Genomic DNA, 15,038 nt, shown 5'->3' with positions numbered 1-15,038 from the left:
AGCACTGCAGGTGTTTCTCACCAGGGCTGACTAGAAGGAAAGGATCACATTCCTCAATGTACTGTCAACATTCTTCCTAATGCAATTCAGGATGCCATTGACTTTCTTTGTGGCAAAGGCATGCTGCTGGATTTTGTCTAGCCTGGTGTTCACCAGGACCCTGAGTTCTTCTCCACAAAGATGCTTTCCAGGAAGTCAGCCCCCAACCCAGGCTAGTGCATGGCATTATTCCTGCTCAGTTTCATGACTGCATTGTCCTTTGTTGAGCTTCAAGAGACTCTTGTTATCCCATTTCTTCAGACTGTCCAGGTCCCTCTAAATAGCAGCACACCCATCTGGTGTATCAGATACTCATCCCAGTTTTGTATCATCTGCAAACTTGCTGAGGATGCACTCTATCTCAGTGTCTGGGTCATTAATGAAGACAGTATTAGCACTAATAATCCCTGGGAGCCACTAGTGACTGTCCTCCAGCTGGCCTTTGTGCTGCTGACCACAACCCACTGGGGCTGCCAGCTCATACATTTTTTCTATTATCTTTTGTGTGTCGTTTTGTTATTGTTGTTTTGTGTTTTGGTAAAAATGAAAACTAAGAAACTGTAAAAAAACAAACAAACAACAACAAAAAAAAACCGTAAAGAACGTCAAGCAGAATAAGAGGATTAACATGGAAATGCATAAGATTTATGCAGATCTCTAAATTCTCCTAATGCATGGCTTTAATAGGTTTGCACTAGTTTCCCATTAGGCAAATCACATTGATTCTATGTAAAATATATTACTATTATAAAATGTATTTTACATGCAATTAAAATAAAAGATCATTGATGGGACCTCGTTGAATGCATCTTTTTACATCTACTTTGTGCTCTGTTATATACTGTATTGTCTTTGTGTATTGTGACTTTTCTAATAATTCCATAGTGTGTTTTATCACCCGTTTGCAACCTTTAACTATGCTTCTGGGGGATGACAGACATTCTGGGGTCTACAGACATTGGGAGTAAAAACTAAAGCAGACCTGTTGCCTTATATCATCTTACACCAGAGATGAAATTGGTCTGTAGATATGTAGGTAGTGGCCATAATATTGAACAGTATCCAGTATATCTTCTGCCGATATTGAGATGGAGAAGTCAAGCTTCAAATGCAGCGTTTTCACGGAATATAACCACTGAACTGCATAGACTATATATCTGTCCTTTTGGTTTTATTGATAATATAAAGGAGAGAAAGACAATGATTTTTTAAACACAATATTTACTGAGAACCTATGTGGAACTTCTTTGACCATCTATAGATATATACATCGACAGTTGCATATGACATATTGACAATTGCACTGGATTCTCCTTAGTGTGAGAGGAAATCTTGTCAATGGAGTCTAGGGCACGGTTCATCTCATTCTAAAATACATATCTAAAATAAACCAGATGAATGAAGAATTCATAAGAGTAATTATCTTCATTTGAATGCATGTATTTATTAAAAACAAAGAAACAAACTGTAGTGACTAGGTCAAAAGTTAAAGGCTAAACTTAGCTTAGACAAATTCCAGCCTCAGTGAGCAAATTGCCCATTCCTTCAAGATGTCCAATTTTTTTCTCACAAATTTTGTTTCTTTTTAACTGAATTGTGAATTTATCTGTAAGAATTTTGTACTTAATGTTCACAATCTGAGTTGTATCAGTTAATTTTAAATGGTTATTTATCAGGTGACATTATTACTGTTTGTCAAGTGAAAATTTTAATAAGTTTCTGAATAGATTTTGGATTTCTGACTGATGAAAAGAGAATTTATTGAATTTTATTTTTTTTAAATCGTGAATCTTTTTCTGATCTCATTTTTTAGGCTTTGGAGAAAAACTATTGCCTGTTAAAGGTAGGCAGCTGGAGTATGTATTGTTTACTATTACTACGTTTACTAACTTCATTTTTATGTTATTACATTCAGCCAGTGGTGTCCTAGGCAACGTGTCCTAGCAGAGCACTGTTTGTGTCTCTTTCAGGTTTCTAGCAATGACTGAAAGGATTCTTTTTTTTTTTTTTTTTTTTTTTTTTTTTTTTTTTTTTTCTGATGCTTTATTTAATATTCAAAACTTTTGCTCTGAGTTGTAGGGAAAAGTTTTCAAAAGTAGTGTTCAAATGAAACTTGGTTGTGTGAATAGAATAGAAAATAGAAAATAGAATGAAAGCATATAATTGGCCAGTAATGCAGCAGTTTCATTTAAAAATAAGAAAAAATGTTTTTTTGAATGTGATTACTTGAATGTTTATATGCATGCATATTTGCAATAGTAGTCCTTCTTTTCAGGTTCAAGGCAGATGACTGACTGTTGTTTCCTCAAATATAGTGGATTAACACACCTTTCTTTCTTTCTTTTATGGCTTATGTAGTCAAATCCACGTGTACACTAGCTCTATACATAGATATATTTTTGCAGTTCCTGGTCCTGCTCCAGAAACTGTAATGAAAAGGAGCTTCCATTTGAAAATGAAAATCAGTTTCCTTTCATCTCTGCTTTTCATTTTGTTTCCACTTTCATTTTATCTCTTACGTTTAGCTTTTGAGCTTTTTTTTTTATTATTATTATTATTATTATAAACATCTGTTTCAGTAATACTTAAGCTTTGTGGTTTATGAGGGCTTCCATATATTAAGAATTATTGGATTATTTCCAGTGTTGCTTGGTTTAGTCACCCTACCTTATCATTTGAGTGACTTGTTTAATCCTTTCTTCTTAATGGCAAACTGCACTAACTTTTTCTTTCTTAAGGAAAGATGATGAAATCATGCTGTTTACATATATATATGTATGCCATTAAGATATATTTAATTAAAGTGTCACTGCCTATCTATTAGCATTTTTATATATAGCTGTTGTTAGGTACAAAAGATTTTTGTTAATCTTTTGTAACTGAAGGAAATTCTAATTCTAATAATGACTTAAATGCCAGCTATATTTAAAATTCAGAATAGTAGTTAATACTAATAAAAATCTGCTAGAGGATGCAGAACCAATTTAATGTACGATCCCAGTGTGCAATTTGCTACTACAGCTTAGGCTTTGGATACCCTTTTAAATTTAATTGTTACATTGAGGATATTTAATCTAAGAAGACACTTCAGTGCAGTCTGCTTGTATAATTGAGTTGTTGTTTTGTTTCTTTATGCTTTATTATATTATAAAGTATACTCTTGTTTGGACAAGTAATTTCTTCAGATCGTTTCAGCATCGCTTAGGGCACAGCAGAAATAGCAGCCTAATTCTGGGTTTAGGATCATGAGATCCTAGATCTAAATTGATTTTCTTTACAAGTCAATGTTTTAGTGTGTGCCAAAACATAGCAATGACCTTGAAGCTTTGTAAGGATTATTACTTCATGCTATCTCATATCTTGAGATATTTCGGGTGGTGCATTCCAAAGTTGCAAGCATGAAATAATAAATGAGGAGTAATTGCTTGGTGCTTAACACAACACAGAAGCATTCCAAAGCCAGTTAGAGGGCTTCATTGCCTGCTTCCTAATCACCCAATTCAAAATTTGACCCTTTTCAAATTTTATTTGAATGAAAACTCTTAAGGAAAAATTTTAGCGTGCAAAAAGTGTTCTTATTTCCTGATGCTCTTGTTTTTTGCTCATTTGGTTGGAAATAAGAGATTACTGATTCATACTCATCAATTCTCTTAATCACATGCTCATAAAATTCAATCCGAAGCAGTCACATTTAACTGTGTTACAATGTCTTTCACTTTAAATCACCTATGCTTTGACTTTTCCACACTTCATACAATCTGTAGCTAACTGCAGCACAAAATGTTATCAGCAGTCCACAGACTGTTGTACCAATTTTGCATTAGAGCTCAATGGTAATTTGGAAGACAATAGCCTCTCTTTTGATCTTTATGTAGAACTAGGGCTTTTTCTTTCTTTCTGAGTGTAGCTAACTGGCGATATAAAAATTACAGTAATTTATGTGCGCCTCAATTGATCATTAATGCACAATAAAATCCTTCTTTGCTTCCATCTATGTACACGGAGAGCTTTGTCATATGAACACCATGTGTTTTCTGTGGACTCAGCTGCTTTTGATTGGGATTGCCTTGACAACAATTTTATGCTTGAATAATCCTGCAGATAGAAACCACTGTCAGTCACAACATCTGTATCAGTATGAAAGTCCAGTACTAACAATGCTGTTATTCATAAGTATGAAAAACATTTTCCATTGAAATATTAAATAGGATCTTTCACAGTATCTCAAGGAAATGTCAGCTTGTTTGCCACATGCCCATAGCTGCAACTGCTAGAAATCTTGAGAATAATCTCCAGTTTATTAGATTCTGTTTATCAGATATTCATGAGCATTACACTAAAAACTGTATCAAGTACTGTAACATGCATCTGCTTAATGACACAGTCTTCATGGTGTGTTTTGTTTTGTTATGAGTGGAATTGACACAAGCTAATAGGATAGGTTTGAAGGCTCCACAGTTCTAGTCTTTGGGATTTCAGAAGAGTCATGGTATTTCAGATATTGATCCTCTTTTAAGTTTTTATTATAAAACTTCGGATTCAGAAGCCTGTTACTATTATGTAATTGTTTATTTTGTTAGCTTATGGATTGATTTTGAATGGAGTTGAACTTCCTGATCCTGAATCAGGAAGTTTTTGCAAGTCTGAAATTCTTTCAAGGGACCTCTGCTTTGAGGGCAACAGAAGAGTAGATATGTCTTCATTTAATTGATTCATTTTCTTCATGCTGACATCATAATGTCTGGACAAAGTAGAAACAGAAAGTGGTTGTTATTTGAATATTTTTGTTTGTTTGTTTGTTTTTATTTGACATTTCTAAGTCAAAGGCAGTCTCTTGTCCTAAGAAGTTTAAGAGTTTGTCTGGTCTTTAATTTTTCACTTTTTTTTTTCCCCTTTTCTTTCATTTTATTTTATTTATTTTATTTTATTTTGGTTCTTGTCATATTCTTATCATGCCTAAAACAAATAAAGAAGAGTGTGTTTGAAAGCATGAGTAAATGTACTGTGCTAAACATTTAGTGCCATTGCGTTTAGTCCAGATGCTTGGACTTACTGTAGTTTTCCATATAATAAATAGCTTGCTTATAGGTAGAATCATAGAATCATAGAATATCCTGAGTTGGAAGGGACCCTTAAGGATCATCAAGTCCAACTCTTGACACCGCACAGGTCTACCCAAAAGTTCAGACCATGTGACTAAGTGCACAGTCCAATCTCTTCTTAAATTCAGACAGGCTCGGTGCAGTGACCACTTCCCTGGGGAGCCTGTTCCAGTGTGCAACCACACTCTCTGTGAAGAACCCCCTCCTGATGTCAAGCCTAAATTTCCCCTGCCTCAGCTTAACCCCGTTCCCGCGGGTCCTGTCACTGGTGTTAATGGAGAAAAGGTCTCCTGCCTCTCGACACCCCCTTACGAGGAAGTTGTAGACTGTGATGAGGTCTCCCCTCAGCCTCCTCTTCTCCAGGCTGAACAGGCCCAGTGACCTCAGCCGTTCTTCGTACGTCATAGGTCAGGCAAACCATAGCTATAACTTCAGGATAGGTATATTAAGATTCTCTTATTCTCAAAATTCTTATAGGGTTTCAAACATCTTGAAGAATGATTGTGTATTTCTCATTTCATCTTTGCACATACTGTACTCTGATACATCAAATAGCAGTCTGCCAGCATTAAAGCTCTTATTTTATGGCATATTAACAGCCAAATGAATATCAAAGGAACTAATCAAAGGAACTAAAACAGATTATATAAGTAAGACAGTAAGGATTACAGAATATCATTATAGGAAATATGCAAAAATAAACATAGGCTCGGGGGTGGGGTCTTGGGGGGAAAGCACTCTTTAGAGTTGCAAGAACTAGGGAACAGGGAACTGGGAACTAACTGGGAACTAATACATTTGATTTGAGAAGAGAAAAAAACAGTTTGCTTACTTATGTCAATTTGATGATAATCTTGATGTTTAAATGTTTTCCATGCTAATGGCAACATTAAGTATATTAACACAATTACTAAATTAGACAAAAGACCAGGAAAAGTAATATCTGAAAGTTTAAGGAGAACCAGATAAAGAGCTGTCTGCATAAACTGTTACAGTTTTCTGTGTACTGTAGACACTGGAAAACCCAGGAGTAGAAGAAAGTAAATGCTGTGTCAGTATTCAGAAAAGGTAAACAGAATGATTCAAGTAATTATAAATCTATCACCATGACATCAGTCTTGGGATGGAAATTGAGTAGTGAAGTAAATGAGATCAATTAATTAATGGAAATGAATGGAAATTAATAGAAAATCAGTCTTTCCTACCAAAAATTGTTTTCATGAGTTTGCATATTTGATTGATAATTGTTAAGCATGCTGATGTTTTGTGTTTGCAGTGTTCTAGAACATGCAAAGGTAAAAGTTATCTAAGATACTGGAATGATGCAGCATGAATATCGAACATATTAAGTGGATTTAAGCCTAATCCACCAACTAAGCAAGTGGGGCGCAAGTGTGTTGGGGAGCAAGCTCTCTGGGCTGATTACCAGGGCTTTAAACTAGGTTTGATGGGGGAAGGGAGGGGAGCTAAAGGTGAAAGAGAAGGGCTGGGGGAAGTCGTCACTACTGTCACTGTTGAAGACAGGGAAACACTTCTGAGCTCTCCCATAGGATTGTCTGAGGGTTCCTCAGAGAAGGTAGCGTTCCCGATCCCCCATCCAGTATCTCCTTCTTGCATCCCCCCAGGGGTAACTGCACCTGCTGCTTCCCTAAAGTGCCTGTACACCAGTGCATGGAGCATGGGAAATAAACAGGATGAGCTCGAGAGCTGTGTTCAGTCACAGGGCCACGATCTCGTTGCGATCACTGAGATGTGGTGGGACAGTTCGCATGACTGGAATGCTGTCATTGAGGGCTATGTCCTTTTTAGGAAAGACAGGCTGGGGAAGTGAGGGGGTGGGGTTTCACTTTGTGTGAGGGAGCAATTAAAGTGTACCCAGCTCCAGCTGAGGGAGGGTGAAGGACAAGTGGAGAGCTTGTGGGTAATAATTAAAGGGTGGGCTGGTATGAGAGATGTGGTGGTGGGGTTCTACTACAGGTCTCCAGATCAGGAGGAGGAAGTCGATGAGGCCTTCTACGAGCAGCTGCTAGTAGCCTCACGATCATGAGTGCTGGTCCTCATGGGGGACTTCAATTACGCAGACATCTGCTGGGTAAGCAACTCGGCCAGGCATGAGCAGTCCAAAAGGTTCCTACAATGTGTTGAGGACAATTTTCTGACGCAAGTGGTGGAGGAGCCGATGAGGCAGGGGGTGCTCCTGGACCTCATTCTTACCAATAGGGATGGCCTTGTTAGGGATGTGAAGGTTGGGGGCAGCTTGGGATGCAGCGACCACGAGATGGTGGAGTTCTAGATGGAACTAGGCAAAGGAAGTAAGGCTAAAAGCAGGATTGCTACCCTGGACTTTCGAAGAGCCAGCTTCGACCTCTTCTGGGACCTGCTTGGGAGTATCTCATGGGATAGGTTGCTAGAAGGCAAGGGTGCTTATGAGAGCTGGGCTACATTTAAGCAGCACTTATTCCATGCTCAGGGTCGGTGCATCCCGAAGAATAGGAAATCGGGGAAAGGGGGCAAGAAATCCATGTGGATGAGCAAGGAGCTCATCAATAAGATAGAAAGGAAGAGGAAGGTCTATGAAATGTGGAAAAAGGGCCTGTCCTCTTGGGAGGAGTATAGATGTGTTGTCAGGTCCTGCAGGGATGCGACGAGGAAGGGTAAAGCCCACCTAGAGATGAGGCTTGCAAAAGAGATAAAGGATAATTAGAGGGTTTTTTTCAAGTATGTAAACAGCAAGAGATCCCTAGCAAACTAGGGATAATGTGGATCCCTTGCTGAATGGGTGTCCTGAATGGGAGACGCTGAGAAGGCAGAGATACTGAATGCTTTCTTTGCTTCAGTCTTTGCTTCAAGGACACTCCCCCAGGACTCCTCACCCCTGGCAATAGGACAAAGTGTCTGGGAAATGGAGGGCTCCCCCCTGGTGGATGTGAGAGTGGTTCGGGGGCGTCTGAGTGGGCTCAACGCACACAGATACATGGGTCCCGATGGGATGCATCCGCGTGTGCTAAGGGAGCTGGCAGATGTGATCGCTGAACCGCTCTCTATCATCTTCGAAAGGTCCTGGAGAACAGGTGAGGTGCCTGAAGACTGGAGAAAAGCCAATGTCACTCCAGTCTTCAAGAAGTGCAGGAAGGAGGATCTGGGAAACTACAGGACAGTCAGTCTCACCTCTGTCCCTGGAAAGGTATTGGAGCAGCTTGTTCTGGATGCCATCTCCAAGCAATTGGAAGAGAAGAAGGTTATGAGGAGTAGTCAGCATGGATTCACCAAGGGAAAGTTGTGCTTGACCGACCTTGTTTCCTTTTATGATGGCATCACCAGCTGGGTAGATGGATGGATACAGTGGATGTAATCTATCTTGACTTTAGCAAGGCTTTCGATACTGTCTCCCATGACATCCTACTAGCAAAGCTGAGAAAGCGTGGGATAGATGAGTGGACGGCAAGGTGGGTTGAGAACTGGCTGACTGGCCGAGCTCAGAGGGTGGTGATCGGAGGAGCAGAGTCTGGCTGGAGGCCTGTGACTAGCGGTGTTCCCCAGAGGTCGGTCCTGGGTCCGGTCTTGTTCAACATCTTCATTGACGACCTTGATCAGGGAATAGTGTCTGCCCTCAGCAAGTATGCTGATGACACAAAGCTGGGAGGAGTGGCTGACATGCCAGAAGGCTGTGCTGCCATTCAGTGAGACCTGAACCAGCTGGAGAGATGGGCAGGAAGAAACCAAATGAGATTTAATAAGAGCAAGTGTAGAGTCCTGCACCTGGGAAGGAACAACCCGAAGTATCAGTACAGGCCGGGGGACAACCTGCTGGAGAGGAGCTCTGAGGAGAAGGACCTGGGGGTCCTGGTGGACGACAGGTTGACCATGATCCAGCACTGTGCCCTTGTAGCCAAGAGGGCTAATGGGATCCTGGTGTGCGTTAAAAGGAGCATGGCCAGCAGGTCAAGGGAGGTGATCCTCCCCCTCTACTCTGCCCTGGTCAGGCCTCACCTGGAGTACTGTGTCCAGTTCTGGGCTCCCCAGTACAAGAAAGACAGGGATCTCCTGGAAAGAGTCCAGCGGAGGGCCACAAAGATGATACGGGGCCTGGAGCATCTTCCCTATGAAGACAGGCTGAGAGACCTGGGTCTGTTCAGCCTGGAGAAGACTGAGAGCGGATCTCCTCAATGTATATAAAAATCTGAGGGGTGGGGGACAGAAGGATGTAGCCAACCTCTTCTAAGTGGTTTGTGGGGATAGGACAAGGGGCAATGGCTGCAAGTTAGAGCACAGGAAGTTGCGCACTGACATGCGAAAGAACTTCTTCACGGTGAGGGTGATGGAGCATTGGAACAGGCTGCCTAGGGAGGTTGTGGAGTCTCCTTCTCTGGAGATATTCAAGGCCTGTCTGGACGCCTACCTGGCTAGCCTGCTCTGAGGAACCTGCTTTGGCAGGGGGGTTGGACCTGATGATCTTTCGAGGTCCCTTCCAACCCCTACAGTTCTGTGATTCTGTGTGATTCTAATTACAGACCTTGCATTGCAATCACAAGGCACTAGTTTTTGTAGACATATTCTAGTTAAACTCTTTTGGAATTATTTTACAAATATCATTCTCTAGATAAGTAAAGATATTTTATTTCTTTGGAAGACTAATTTCTTTGTATTCTTACACCTGCTTTAGTATTTTCTTTTTCTGTCATTATTAAAATTTACATTAAATGACACAATTGAAATTCATGTCTTAATTCCCAAATTGCTTTCTTTTAAGCATTCTTTCTTCTTTCAATCAGAATTTATGACTGTTTTCTTTTTCTTTTTCCACCTATGGTCAGCTTTAAGTCATGTAATAAGCATTTTAGGAGATTCAGAACTATCTTCTAATTTAATTCAGTAGATCTACACTTATCCAAAAGTAGACATTAATATAAATTCCAGTAGCCTGTATTTCTAGCTGAGTATTACAGAGAATTCAAGTTTGTTTGTTTGTTTGTTTGTTTTAAAAAGACTTGTCACACTTTTCAAATTATTTTATTTCTCCTTGCAAATAGCCATTTTCTATCATTAGAGACTTCAAATGAGCTTTTCATTTCATTCACCTTATCATGGGAGTCCTGAGACAGCTGCTATGCTGTTTTAATCCCTTCCTTTGCTACATTTTACTTTTTACTGTTTCTGGTTCATTTTCTGCTCTGCTGGTTTAATAGCTGCAAGTTTCTAACATCATCTTAGCAGATCCATCTGCAAGTTGTATCAACATATTACCTACTTCAGCCATCCAATGGATTTCACTAGCAGTAGTTGTCCTTAATAATTGGATATTTCCAATATGGAAATACTTTTTCCTGTTTATAATTATAAGGAAATATCAGCAGCCATTGATGGTGCTTGAAATAAATGGCAAATCTTGTCACATTTATCCTTCATGTGATTCCTAGTTTTTTGTTAGGTCACCGGGGCAGGGGAATGCTCTAGAGGGGGGGGGGTTAGTGTATTGTCTCTGCTGTAGAATATGAATAATGTAAGTGAGCTTCAGCTGCGTAATTTGATTTATGACTAGTGGGGACACCTCAAGTTCTTGCACAGGAGTAACAGTGCTCACAGCAGCTGGGAACATGCTACCTGGGGAAGACCAGTAGCGTCAATGGCAGTATCTTGTGACATGAAACAGCTTTTATACTTCAAGCTTATAAGATTTTGGAATTTTTAACCCAATAAAAATTGCCTTTGTGGCAATAAACTTAAAAATGACAAAAATAAACTTAAGAATGACACCTCCAAAATGAAAATCCACAATTGCTAATCCATCTATTTTTTTTTCTTTTTTTTATTTCCTGTTTTTTTTTTTCCTCTGAAAGCACAAAGGATAGTTTTTTTTTTTTTTTTTTTTTTTTTTGGGTGTGTTTTTGTTTGTTTGTTTGTTTAAATTTAGATAAATTCATGCACAGTACCTGGATAGTCAGGCACTGATTACCAAGACGAAGGGGGGAACTAAGAGGGCTTTCATTTCACTTACTGTTTTCTCACTGTAGTTTACCAGCCTGAGGCATATACTGTGTCATAGATCCTGCAGATCCCCTGCTCCAGATATCAACAACGAACATGGCAACTGCACCACCAATTGGAGAAAGTGAATTAACCCCTTATGAGTGGAAGTCCAACACGGAAACTAATGGAGTAGTTGTACAGTTCATATTGACAAAAACCCTGAACCAGTGGCCTTGCCATATTTGGGGGTCCAACCACCACTTGAACAGGGACTGCATCTTCTTTTCATGATTTTGAGAGATATCCAAATGCTTCATTGAGTTGAAGTCAGGGTACACATTTAAGGCTCAAAAAGTTGTTTGAAAGGCAAGAAGTGATTCTTGGTACAAAATTGCACTTAACTAGTGTGTTTGGATAAATTTAAAGGAAAATTACCCAGCCTGCTACTGCAAATTTTAACCTTTAAACTCCACTTTTATTACTGTTGTAGATGATGTTTCAAATGTGCTCTGACTGTACAGATATTTGATATTCTCCTCTATAGTTCCATTTTTCCTAGGTCAGAGTATCCTTCAAGCTGTCTACTGTGATAGCTGTTCGTAAATGCTGAATTGTCACTAGGCTGCCTATTAATTATCCAGTAGTTTTTCTCCAAATCAAGGTCCCTGGTTGCCTTGAAAAACTGTGAACCCTGCTTCATCACTACCTTCCCACTGTCATTTTATTTTAAGCATTTAACAATTCTTAGCATTAAACAAAGGAATAAAATAAATAAATGTTTGAATTAACCCACTCCTACTTCATAATTAACAGTGTTTTTGTGAACACATATTTTGTGTTATGTATTGGTTGATCAGTAATAGTCCAGAAGAACCATCTGTGACTAGAAATCTCTGTCTCATTCTTTCCTTAGTCTTTCTAGTATGTTGCAGGACACTTCAGAGTCAGTCTTTGAAATGAGAATACCGAGGGGAAAAACAGTGGTACAAAGGAAAAAAAAATATCCAAGTGTTGTGGATACTGTGCTGGTTCATCCAGAACAGGCCATTATATTTTGTATTATCTTGCAACTCTGTCTCCATTATTTTTATTCAGTTTGTTACCTGCTGCTGTTTATGCAAGAAAAAATACTAAAAGAAAGTTAGAAAACAGCAGTTTCTTTTCTGAACTCTAGTGGATCTACTCTAAACTTATTGGTTTTGCCTTCCTCAGATACCGTGGACACTATCTAATCAAGATGGCTGTCATTATGGAACTCATGAGATATACTGCTGACATTTCCAGACTTAAATATTCAGGAGTACATTTATCTTCTTTTGGTAGTGTGTCATCATTCTCTGAGCAACAGCTATTGTGTGCCTGCTTGTTTATGGTTGACAGGGAGTGCTTTCCAGTGACTGAGCCCACCCTCCTACCTATTGAGTCTTTTACTACCAGTTTGAAGAATATACTTATCTTTTTCAAGGTTATTACTACACATTTGGGCAGTCTCTGAATTGAGAAACAAGATCTGATATTTTATCAAGGAAAGGAGACTGTGGTACTTTTGATCTTGTTTTCTATTTACTTATTTATTTTTAAATTTACCTCTGATTATGTGAACTGAGTAAAAACATATTTATTTTCGATATTAATAGTTAACCTAATATGCTACTAATTTTTTCAAGTCCTGGTTTGAAGAATTCATTATTATTTATTTTATTTTAAGGTGTTTTTTGTTGTTGTTCTTGTTCATATATTGACCAGAAAGAGGCCTTAGGAGACTTAAATATTTGATTATTTCACAGACAGTTTAAGACATTTCTTCATTTAATGTAACTTCAGGTGTGATCATCACCGAAAAGACCATTCTTCCAGAAACTGAAATTGGTAGAAAGTTGTACAGAGTAGTTGTGGAAAGATGCATCTCCATGGTACTAAATGGTACTGATATCAGAATAATGAAACTGGTACCCCAAATCATTCTTTCATATATATGAACAAACATCCTCTTGTAAAAGAGCGGTACTTTGGCAACTTATAGTATTTTCTTCAAAAGGAACTTTCAAATAACATTTATTATTTCAAATGTTTCTTTAACCTACCTTGGCTACAAGCTAGGGAAGCATCAGTGCAGCATATACAAGGTTTGTCTTTTGTGTTGCTAAGGAAATGAATGGTTCTGATTGAGAAGCATGCAATTTTATTAGCAGTACAGTTGTGTGCAGGTTCTTTTATTATTTTTCCCCTTTAATTGCTGCAAAAACTTGTCTGTTTTCCAGATAAGACATACTTATGGATATCAGACGTACAGTTTCCAGCTGTAAAAGAAGTGATAAAACTCATCATATTGTAGTAGCGTGATTTATAAACTATTTGTGAAGTTTTGCAAAGAGCATGCACCCTGAATAAGAATCTTCAAAGACTTAATAGTCTTGATCATTTGTTTCACATGATAACCTCTGGCAAGTTAAGGGCATCTCTCACTCCACAGACGAAGAGACTCTTGCCTCTCTTTGTAGGAGAGCTGATGTACCAGCCCTCCCAGATCACAACATTAGAAACTTCTATACAAAACAAACAAAACAAAATAAACAAAAAAGTGACACAACACAATTTAGCAAAATTAATTATCTGCTTTAAAATAACTGTAACAAAACGTGCTTGTTCCCTGTTCTCAGTCTGTAAATGTAAGTTTGAATGATGCTACACACATGCTTCCCTGTTAACTGAGAACATATTATTTCTACATTAGTACATTATGCATTTCAAACATGGGTCTATAGGTAGTTAAACAGATTTATTTTTTGAGTTAAATACCTGTTTGCCATCAATATCAGGAATAAGAAGTGCTTTCCCTGAGTTTTGTTGCCAAGATGACTTGAGGACTGACTTTGAAGAAAGTCAAATCTAGACTATGCCTTTTTAGGTGTGCACATGACATGCATTTTCTGGAAAACTTTGACATCTCATTTAGACTATTAACATAAATCATACTGATGTCACAAAAAAACACAAGGAAAGGAGACGGTTGATTATAGTGTGCCCAGTGTTAATTTTTTGGTAATTCTTTGCCTGAGGCAAATAGACTCTAGTTATTATAGCAAAAACAGTGATAACACGTATTTTACAGCAACTTGTTTTTCAGTGTTTTGTTCCAAGTGAATTAACTAACATATTTATGAATCTGAGCTATGATTGTGATATACTTGATGACAGATGCTGAGTGATGGATTCTACCAAGTATGCATCAGAGTTCTGCTAATATTTTTATAGTAGCTCCTGGTCCATGGCATTCTGCCCTATGACAGTACAAAACCATTTTATTGTTGTAAAATTTGAACATAATTTGTAGAAGTACATTTGAAACATTTCTCTGTGGAAGCCTTACTACAGCTCTATAGAGCTCTAGTAAACCTGACAGACAGGGTTCTTCTGCTTTATGCTTATAAAAATTCTGACTGTGATCTAAGATTACATATGGATAAGTAATATTCATGAACAAGTCATCTTCTAAAGAGGAAGAATTTGTTTACTATAAGATAGAGATCACAGCTAAGGAAAGTGATTTACTTCTACTAAAAACATATCTCCCCAAACCAAAACATCATAGCAACATTTGTTTCTTCAAATTTCTATAAGCACTGAATCAGTTTAGTTTTTTGTGTGATCTCAGAAATGATTCAGACTGGTGTATAGATGTTATCAAAACTTTTACTAGCGAAGGGATTGAAGAAGAGAGGAAAGGGTAAATTCAAATAAAAAGGAAAATCTTAATATTTAAGTAACAGCAATTATCAGAGGTTCTGCTTGTATTAATATTGTCTGAGCACATTAGAAAGCATTTTTCATAGCTAATGCATTCCTGTCAAATCAAGCAATATTAGAAGAGGACTTTTATAATGAATATTAATATAAAAGACAGCTGTAAGTGAAGTAAATTATAGAGGC

General features: G+C 38.2%; 1 protein-coding gene across 5 annotated transcripts in view; it reads left to right on the top strand.

Moving 5' to 3' along the window:
• ZNF385D (zinc finger protein 385D) overlaps positions 1-15,038 on the top strand; it is a 431,386-nt gene that overhangs the window by 368,281 nt on the left and 48,067 nt on the right. For 2 of the 5 annotated variants that reach the window (XM_084509530.1, XM_084509528.1), the window contains exon 6: positions 1,853-1,882. The exons of 2 other annotated variants lie outside the window; for them this stretch is intronic. In XM_084509530.1, coding sequence (XP_084365656.1) covers positions 1,853-1,882 — 30 coding nt within the window. Of the gene's footprint in view, positions 1-1,852; positions 1,896-15,038 lie in introns of all 5 variants that reach the window. One more of the 5 variants, XM_084509531.1, reaches the window with a different exon arrangement.

The sequence above is a fragment of the Aythya ferina genome (assembly GCF_964211825.1).
Source record: "Aythya ferina genome assembly, chromosome: 2".
Lineage (NCBI taxonomy): Eukaryota > Metazoa > Chordata > Aves > Anseriformes > Anatidae > Aythya > Aythya ferina.
The sequence above is the reverse complement of the archived record's forward strand: the minus strand, read 5'-3'. Positions and strand labels throughout refer to the sequence as shown.